Source organism: Camponotus floridanus, unplaced genomic scaffold, assembly GCF_003227725.1.
Source record: "Camponotus floridanus strain SB8 unplaced genomic scaffold, Cflo_v7.5 scaffold3, whole genome shotgun sequence".
Classification (NCBI taxonomy): Eukaryota; Metazoa; Arthropoda; class Insecta; order Hymenoptera; family Formicidae; genus Camponotus; species Camponotus floridanus.
Genome location: NW_020229436.1, coordinates 4,934,356 through 4,944,165, shown reverse-complemented (window position 1 = coordinate 4,944,165; position 9,810 = coordinate 4,934,356). Strand labels below are relative to the sequence as shown.

Here is a 9,810-nt window from a genome sequence, read left to right as displayed (position 1 = left end):
AAAAAATACTAAATTATCGCTTTATTTAATAATAATTAACCATCATTCAATTAAATAAAAATTTTGTTTAATGATAACTTAATCAAGTTTAATGAACCAATCGCCTCTTTTATATCGCCTCTTTTTTATATTTCTCATTAAAAAAATTTGAAACATTTTATGAAAGACAGTGTATTTTATGTAAATTTGATGTGAATTGATTTTGAATTTGATGTGAATTGATCAATGATATGTAAAGATATGTAGAAAGATTGTAATGACGACAAAATAAATTTTACAGATCGCATGTAATGTATTTTGCGATGATGTGCAATCATATTTTGGCATGATGGATGGTAGACTGAAAATTATGAATGTCTCTCGAGAGAAGAGAATATCTTCAACTTTAGATATGTACGCTGGGTTATACATCTACTAAAAATGATTGCTTGCATTGCGATTCTCGTTTTATAAGTTTGAAAAATATCATTCTCTTATATCAAAGTCATATTTTCTGTACTTGTACATGTTGATCGTACGCCAGAATTGTACACCTACGCATGTACAATTACATGAGATTGATATCTCTATACGATCTTCTCTCAATGCATTGGATTAAAATATTGAATTAAACAATTGTCAGGATCAGTAGAAAATAAATGTTTAATTAATAAAATAATTCTAATATTCTCTTTTATAACTCGAAGAGAATTAGTTGTAAAAATATATTAATATATTTAAAAAATATATTAATATATTAATATATTTAAAAAATATATTAATATATTAATATATTTAAAAAATATATTAATATAAAAAATATATTTAAAAATTGTGAGAAAGAAAACTTTAAATTCTCATTACAAAAAACTACACCTGCAAATAATATTTTTTTAAATCCAATACATGGTTGTAATAACTGTAAAATTTAGCAAGGAGTGATAATTTTTCGCAATTTCGATGTCGAAACATAGAATCTAAATATTTCACGAAATCTCCAGCGTAAAAAGATATTCGCTGATTGCGCGGCTAATTATAAACAATTTATACTTTATACATTCAACCAGGGTAAATTTCGCGATCGCGATCGACGCGAGAAACGCGCAATTGAAGCTCCCACGAAGGAAAAACGGATTATCGATGGAAAACTTCGCAGTTTGATTAACCCAGTTCTTCGTAGCCCTGGGTCCGAGCCCACGCGGACGACCTTTACCTCGTCTACGCGATGCGTGAACGAGAGCGAGAGAGAAGGGTCTCATCCCGTGGAGTCTACACCTGCCATCGGACACCAGCGTCGACCAAACTGACTGTCCGGTCGCCCACACGAATTGCTACCGCATTATTTCGAGTGCTTTGGCCTTGGGTAGCGGCCAGAGAAAACTTTTGCGGAGATATCGTCGCGAAGATATGCGGATTCCTCCTCGATAAATGCGACAAGTACCAAGTACTTTGGTCGAGCAATGCACCATCGTTCGTTGCCGTCGTCCACGTTCTCCATTTTCGAACGCTTAGGTAGAAAGATGTGTATTCTGACATTAAATACGGAAAAAAAATAGTATTTTTTTTCCTTAATTTACGCCGAGATTTACGAGGGATTTGCCTCACATTTCTTTTCGCATATAAATCTCCGCACGTGTGATTTTTGACGAGAATACACGCGTGGAATCTTAACGTGGAGCGTGACATCATGAGGGTATGATTATTCGGAGTAGTCGAGCTGTGACGAAAAAGAAAAGAAGAAATATGACAGATGGACACGCGCGACAATCGATGACTCGAGATGACACGGTAGGGATAATTGCTTTTTTACAGAGAGACACAGAGAAAGAGAGAGAAAGAGAGGAGGAAAGAGATGTTTCTTTGGCAAGCGAGCATGGAGAAGCACTTCCTGCTCTCGGCTCGAAAACGAGCTTTAAGCTCCGGCCGACTTAGAACTCGCCGAGCTCTCGCCGCGAGTCATAATAATAACAACTCCCGCAAAGATTCCGCTCCCGAGAGCTGAATCTTAAATTTAAACAGAATGGCGACGAGCACATTGCGGTGAAGCGTAAAATGCTTGTCATTTCTGTACCTCGGCGGACCTACTGTCCCCTATGTTCTGTTTGCTCGATTTTACAGGGTCCATGAATAACTTTGTCGTCCATCGAAAATAGTGTTTCGGAGCCGCCAATTTTTATTTTATAAATCATTAAAATATTATTATTTATCAACTTGGAAATCGATCTTTCAACGAATCTCTTTAAGGATTAAACAAAAAACGAAGGACAAAATTGTCAAAGTACTTCGCCTTCTATTATTATATCAAAAACGTTTCTTACATACATACCTTTGTATTTTAAAGCTTGTGTTCTTTTCTTAAATTTATTAGGACAGTTTTTAAACTTATAAAAATTTAAACTAAGGATATACCTTCTATTATTGTTCTCAATCTTTTTTTTTTTTTCAGATTTAGGTAGACTATCTAAGAGCTTCTCTGCAGCTTCTGATGCAGCAGCCAAGTTAAGAGCCCGCTGGAAACGGCTATACTGCCCCTATAATTAAAAAATCAGAATTATATGATACATACATATATATGTCATAGATTTTTGTACAAATAAAAAAATTAATAAGTGGTGAAACTGTGAACGATGATTCTGTTAGATTATTTTTGTATAATACAAATATTTTTTTGAAGATTTAAAAACAACAATATTATAATTTATTTTTTAAATAATATGCTTTCATAAAATTAAGGCACGATTTCAGGAAGATTTAATTTCGACAAACAATTACATTTTCATTTATCATGGAATTTGAACAAGCATTCCATCCAAGAGAATCATCGCGACACAAAGGGTTTAAAATTGTAAACATTTAAAATTCTGAAAACTAAGGTAAAAAAAATAAGAAAATTTTTGTCCGAGCGTCCAACTTTGTTACGCGATGCGCGAGTAATCGCGATGATCTAAATATAACATCTTCATGCATCTTCATTGCACTAGGAACATATAATGATGTCATGATGTGCGAGCGCGGATTGATATATATCGATCGTAGAAGCCGAGATAGAACCGGGAAAAACGCAAGCCATACTTGAGCGTCGACGACGTCTCGCTCCAAGTCTTTCACCTGAGCGTTATTAGGTAACCCGACAATCGACGACCATCGGGGACGCCGTCATAATGCCTTCGCAACAATTGGCAACGCGAATCGTCCGGCTTCTCGCATCCACGATAATGTCGATGCTAATTGGGGAACTTCGCGAACCGCGGCTGCGATCTGTCGACAATCATAATTTGTTTGACGTCTGCGTCTATAGGGATCCACTAATAGGAATTGGATCGTTCTTAATGCATCGACCACCAATTAAAATCCCAATTGCGACATCGCGACGAGCTTCGAAATCGACGCAGCACGTGGAAACGCCAACGTTTAAAAGACTGTCGCGGGATTGTTGGATTTTGCAATAGCCCTCGGACATTTTATATAAATAATAATAACGCGAGCCGTAAGATAATTGAATTTCTTTTTCATATTTAAGCGCAATCTTCGCAAATCTTTAAATTATTTTAAATGAACCAAGAGCAAACGGAAATTCGTTTCATATTCGTGATTTCGAGGATCGATTTATTATCAAGATGTCAAACAATACATTTTGATTTTTCAAAGTGTATACTCAAATCCTAAATAAATTCCTTGAAGATTCTATGATTTTCCAGGTACTTTTGTTCGAAATTTCAGATAGAATTAAAATATTTTTAGATGCAATTTTAAAATAGATTTGCTGTGCATGATTGTTTAATATAAATGAAATATATTCGAATGTTTTAAACTTAAAAAATTTCATACTTTTTATAAATACATTTTAAAATAACTATTTATATATTAAATAAAATATCGACTCTAAAGTACTAACATCTGATACCGATTAAATAGTCATAAAATTAGGACAGTATCTAAATCCCAGAAATATTATAAATTATATAATAACAAGAAATGTGCGTAAAATAAGTTGTGTTATTCAAATATAAAGAACATGCATACATTGTGATTTAATTAAAAGAATAAATTTTTAATAAAAAATAATATAAATAATAAAACTAATACACGAGATATTAATAAAAAAAATAAAACATTATATAAAATTTTAAAGTTTAAATATAATAAAAGAATAGCTTTTTCTTAAGTTCTAACTATTAATAACATAGTCTTGAGAACTTCAAAAGCTGTTAAGATTAATTAACATAAATATTTACATAAAAACAAAATTATTAGAACTATCAATTTTTAAAAAATCTGAACTTCAATAAAATTCGAGGAGAATTTTCTGATTTTTCAAGGCAGAAAAATTCCTGAGAATATCAGATTTTCAAGGTTTTTCGAAAATATACATCCTGTTCTTATACGTACCACAGGGCGAGTTGGACCGTAACTGAATGCCGTATCGGGTTGTAAGGGACAACATATAGCTCCTTGTTTTGTTGGAAGTGTCGCAATATGTCCCGTGCGCTGTAAAACGATCGAGAAAATCGTTCTTGATCATTGCGTCGCAGATGAGGATGTATGTAATGCGACGCTTTCGATCGGCCTGCTCGGCGAGGTAAACGTAATTACGCGTTAAGCCAATTTCGCGTGACAAAAGTTGCACACGTGTGGCACACAGCAGATATAATAATAGATCGTTAATAATAATGTACACACGGTGGTGTAGACAGCGGCGATCTTTTAATAAGTGCTGTAAATATATCCGCAAAAGTTCGTTGGTAAAAGCGACATAAAGATGGGAACGATGCCAATGACGAAGAAAATCCTACGCGACATGACAGTGTTGAGTCAATTATTTGTGCACGATGTGCACGAATATTTGGAGAATTTTTATTATGAAAACGCGTGTAATTCTGCGAGATTATTCAGTTTTTATTCTTCATATAAGGAAGACAATATACAAAAGAGCGCGTACGTTCTCTTGTTAAATCGTTTTACGGATAGTAAAGAGAAAAAAATTCACACAATTGACGATAAAAAGAATTTAACGAATTTCTTTAACGATGATAGATAGTTCACAAACATTATATGACTCTGTCGAATAAAAACACAAAACGATACTAAAGTGTGCGGACACCCATAGCGTTTAAATGGCCGCGAGGCACTTAACGCGTTCACTGTCTCAACACTCTCTGAAAAACAAATGAAATTGTAATGGATTCACTGAATTGGCAATATTAAACGATTTATATTTTCAGACTATCTGAGTAAGACAAATGTAATCGATTGAAATCGATCGTATAACCAAACCGAAGAAATAAACTCTTCTCGAACACATGTTGCGATCCACCAGCGAATATAAAATAATTTAATGTCGTGCGGCAATAAAATTAACGTGAATCGATAAGTCTCAGTCATATAGCATAAATAGACACATTCCCTACTTTATATAATGATATTAGTAAAATTATAAAAATATTTCATTCGAATAGCTCAACTCATCAATGTTCTAAGACTAAAGTAATCCACATATATTATTATTAGAGCATTTTCTCTATTTGATATAATAATTAAATAAAAATATTTGGGAGAGAGAGGAAAAGTATTCTGCTTTTCTTTCAAGAAAAAATAAATTATTCCACTAATTTTAAAATATTTAGTATCCACACATAAATCAAATATTATATAAAATTATATATTTATTTGCACATCGTTTCTCATATTAACAAATGAAAGATATGAATTAAAGTATATGATTATTCTTTTCAAGGATATTTGTACTATTATAGAAAGATTGTAATATTTTAGTCTCGTTAAATTATAAATAATATTAAGTGATACATTACATGAATTCGTTATTCACTTATTTTAAAAAAACAAGTGAATTGGATGTTTTGATTGGATTTTTCTGTTATATAACTGTTATATAACTGAATATAACTGTTTTATATAAAAATGAAAACACTAAATCATTTTCTGCAATGCATTGGCTGCCCTTGGAAAGCATCCAAAATAGTTCTGCTACTAAGAAGAGAGTAGCTTCACACTATTATAAATTATCTTTTTCCTCTCTCCAAGAATCGACTGTTTATTTAATCATATTTGTGATATAAAAGCTGAAGTACTAAAGATAGCGAGTTTTGTCTAGTACAAAATTTTCTTCTGTTGCATTAATGCATATAATATTATGGTATTTCATAGATATCTTGAAATTGGACGCCGTTGGCACTCAACAATCACTTTCTTAATACATAAAGCTATCCTATTTTTCTCATTTTCGCAAAATTTGTGTGTGAAGGATATTTAATAATTTATTTATTATATTATATATACATATAATATAAATATAATATTGACAAAATCGAATGAGAGAGAAACGAAAAGGGTTTGCTAATGCAAAATGAATTACTAACCTTCCATGATTTGCTACTGCAACTAACATGCGCTTCGATGTGCATTGTTTTATGTCAACCGCACCAAAACTCGACATTTTTTCAGCTATCTGTGCAAATATTTCATAATAATGCAGGCTGATTATAATCAATCATATTATACATATATTAAGATACTATCTTCCACAATCGTATTATACGTATACATTAAGATATCATCTTAATATATAATACAGTTAAGTATAATACCTGCATGGCGGTTATCGGCTTCGATGCTAACGTTTTCACAAAAAGCCATTTAGGTCGAGTCGATCCTGGTTCAGGTCCATCAAGTTTCTGGGGAATTCATAATGTCATTTTCTTTTTGTAAAAGGATATAATGTATATTCAGCTACACATATTCTCTTCTTGCAGAGTATGTCATATTCACAACCATTACATGTTTTGCATCTTTCTTACCAGATGTGATGTACTGCCACGGATGATATTTATGCAATTTGCGAAACTTTTTACATTATTCATTAATTCTGTATGTGTAAAATGCTTCAATGTTGAACTCCTGAAATCACAAAACAGATAGTGTATTATTAATTATAGCTATATAATTTAATATAAATATATATTTATAAAATATATGTATTTATATTAGGAGTAAAAATAAATATGTTTTTTTGGTCTCTCTTTCTTTTAATTCATGTATTAAACTTACTGTCCATAACATTTTGCAGAAAATACATGAATTAGTCGAATAAACACATAGCCAGCAAAATAAGAATCCCATCCTGCAGTATGATATTTCGTCGAAGGTACAACTAAAAAAATATAAGTTTTACAAGATATAAATTAACTATAAAACTACATGGAATTAATATGCATAAAAAAGAAATATCTACCATTCGATTTATCTGAATTTATTTTGCAAGTAAGATTAATATTAGGTGATCCAAGTGCTAAATATTTTCCTTGCTTTTCTGTGAAATACTCAACTAAACCACTTAAAGAATTAAATTTCCATTTTTCTGTAAAGATAATAAGAATGTTCTTAATACTTTAAATTGTGTGTACTACAAATGTATGTAAATTACTTTTAATTAATTCTTTAAATTACGTTCTGTTGAAAGATGCTCTCTCAATTCAAAGCTTAAAAATTTTGTGTCGTAAATTGTTGGAAATAATTGATGTAGGCTATCCTTAAAATTAGTGTATTTTTCTGTAAAAAATACATTATTCATAAATTATCATAGTTTAATTTTCACCTATTGTATCACATTATAAACATAAAGATGGATTTTTCCACATTATACATACTTGGTAATGGCTTATAAAACTGTTGATACATAAACATTAAATCTAACAAAGCATTATGTGCTACTATAGGTTTTTTCAAAGTAACCAAAAGCTTAAACACTTTTGAAAAACCTATGTATGATTCGAGCAATACATTTTCCAATATAGAGCCTTCTTCTTGTTCTAAAATTGCTCTCGAATCTGGTCGAATTTTCATAACAGTCACCTAAAAAATTAGAAGGTTCAAGACTTTGAAAAATAATTGATCTTTCATGTTTCTCGCAAAAAGGAAAATGAGAGATTAATGTACCATATTATTCCCTGAGAAAGTCCAAACATTTGGGAAACGATTTCTTAATTCTTTGTGCGTGAGATACTGCAAAATTGGAGTAGGAGTGTCAATTTTCAACGAGTTTGTCTCATCACTCGCTGTATTCAACCATTCGAATACTTGATTGATATAATCTTTGAGACTGTCTTCTTCTCTGTAAGACATAGATCTTTCCACATTATGAAACAATACATTCTCCTCCAATTGTTGCTGCAAGATTGCTTGGTCATCCTCATTGAGATATGAAATACCATTATAAGCAAACTGGAAATTGTTAATGAATATTAAAGTCAATGTTACTTTCTATAATAAAATAAAATGCCAAATACAATTTTAATTTAAACTATTTATTAACAGTAAGCTACGTATAGCAGCGTTTTCAAAATTTAAAGTAATTTATAAAAAGAATGCGGTATACCTTGTTAAAATCAAACTCGTATGCAGTCAGGAATTCTAATGCAGCGACTTGCCAGACAAACTGTCTATTCTTTGATGGAATAGATCGAGGTAGCAGGAAGAAATTGAAGGCTTCTGCCGTGTACTGATTTTCATGTTGAATTCGTTGAAACGCAGTGATACCAAATTGAATTATTATGTATGGTTGAATGCTACTCCTCTGCTTCTCATAGCGCTCGTTAATGGAATCGAACAAACTGCAATGAAAAACGACATTAAAACTCATTGAAATATTATTTAACGACATTGAAATATTATTTAACAACATTGAAATATTATTTAAGCGTGCATTCAGAAGAATATAAACTAACCTATTTTTGACATCATCAACATTTAAACCTGTTAATTCCGTATCAATCGCTATGAAACTCGCATTTTTCAATGTACGTTCCAAGTGTGGATATATCGTGTTAAAATTTTCATTCGTAACCTCAAACATAATAATAATATTTCTTCATACACGTGAAAAATAAACGTACAAAATAACTTGAAACAAGATACAAGTGCACTGCGTTCTTCAAAACGATACCGCCATTTATTACAAACATACGACATACATGTCACGTGATACATACACACATGTTTGCCGCGTAAATGATTTTTTGATACTGCCGCAGGATACACTAATTGTATGTAATATTTTATATTATATAATTTCTGATGTAATATATACTAAACTATAATATCTTAATTATACAAAATTAAAATTATAGAAATAAAAATTAAAATTATAAAATATATATTATAATAATTTAAAAAAATATAATATAAAAAACTATAATATAAAAAATATAATATAAAAAACTATATTATAATAAAAATTAAAATTATAGAAATTAAAATTATAGAACAAATAATATATCAATGAAAAAAAATTTTGAAAGGTTTGTGTGTGATTATATAATTTATGTTATGAGAAATTTACATATTTACATATATACATAAAATTATAAAATAAATAATATATCTATGAAAAAAATTGAAATATTTATGTAATAATATAATTTATATCATGAGAAATGTACATATATAACTTTAATTATGTGTTATTAATATCATTTGTTATTATTAAGAAATTAATAGTGATGAAAAAATTAATAACTTTTTTTTAATAAATATACTTTTACAAATTTTATAATTAATATGTTTTTAAAAGATTATGTTAAACAATTTCTCTGTTAATGACTAGTATTAATATTGAATAATGTAGTAAATGTGTGTGAAATTGAAATTATATATAGAAGAAAAGAATTATATATTGAAGAAAATAAAAATTTAGAATAAAAATTTGATATGTCTTCTATTTGATTTAAGTGATACTGATATTTCTTCTGAAAAATTCGATTCCAATTATTTAGTAGGTCGAAATTTTAATATTTCCAATAGGGAAGAATAAAATTA

At 30.1% G+C, this 9,810-nt stretch overlaps 1 protein-coding gene across 1 annotated transcript; it reads right to left on the bottom strand.

The window, feature by feature from the left end:
• Positions 1-2,204: 2,204 nt before the first annotated feature.
• LOC105254375 (pre-piRNA 3'-exonuclease trimmer) lies at positions 2,205-8,935 on the bottom strand. The gene is made up of 12 exons (XM_011263009.3): positions 8,721-8,935; positions 8,372-8,606; positions 7,933-8,217; positions 7,644-7,848; positions 7,444-7,545; positions 7,229-7,354; positions 7,045-7,147; positions 6,795-6,894; positions 6,585-6,671; positions 6,357-6,445; positions 4,369-4,467; positions 2,205-2,510 (listed from the first exon to the last, which is right to left on the bottom strand). The coding sequence occupies exons 1-12, from the start codon at positions 8,846-8,848 to the stop codon at positions 2,441-2,443; spliced, it is 1,629 nt and encodes a 542-aa protein (XP_011261311.1). The 5' UTR covers positions 8,849-8,935; the 3' UTR covers positions 2,205-2,440.
• Positions 8,936-9,810: the final 875 nt, after the last annotated feature.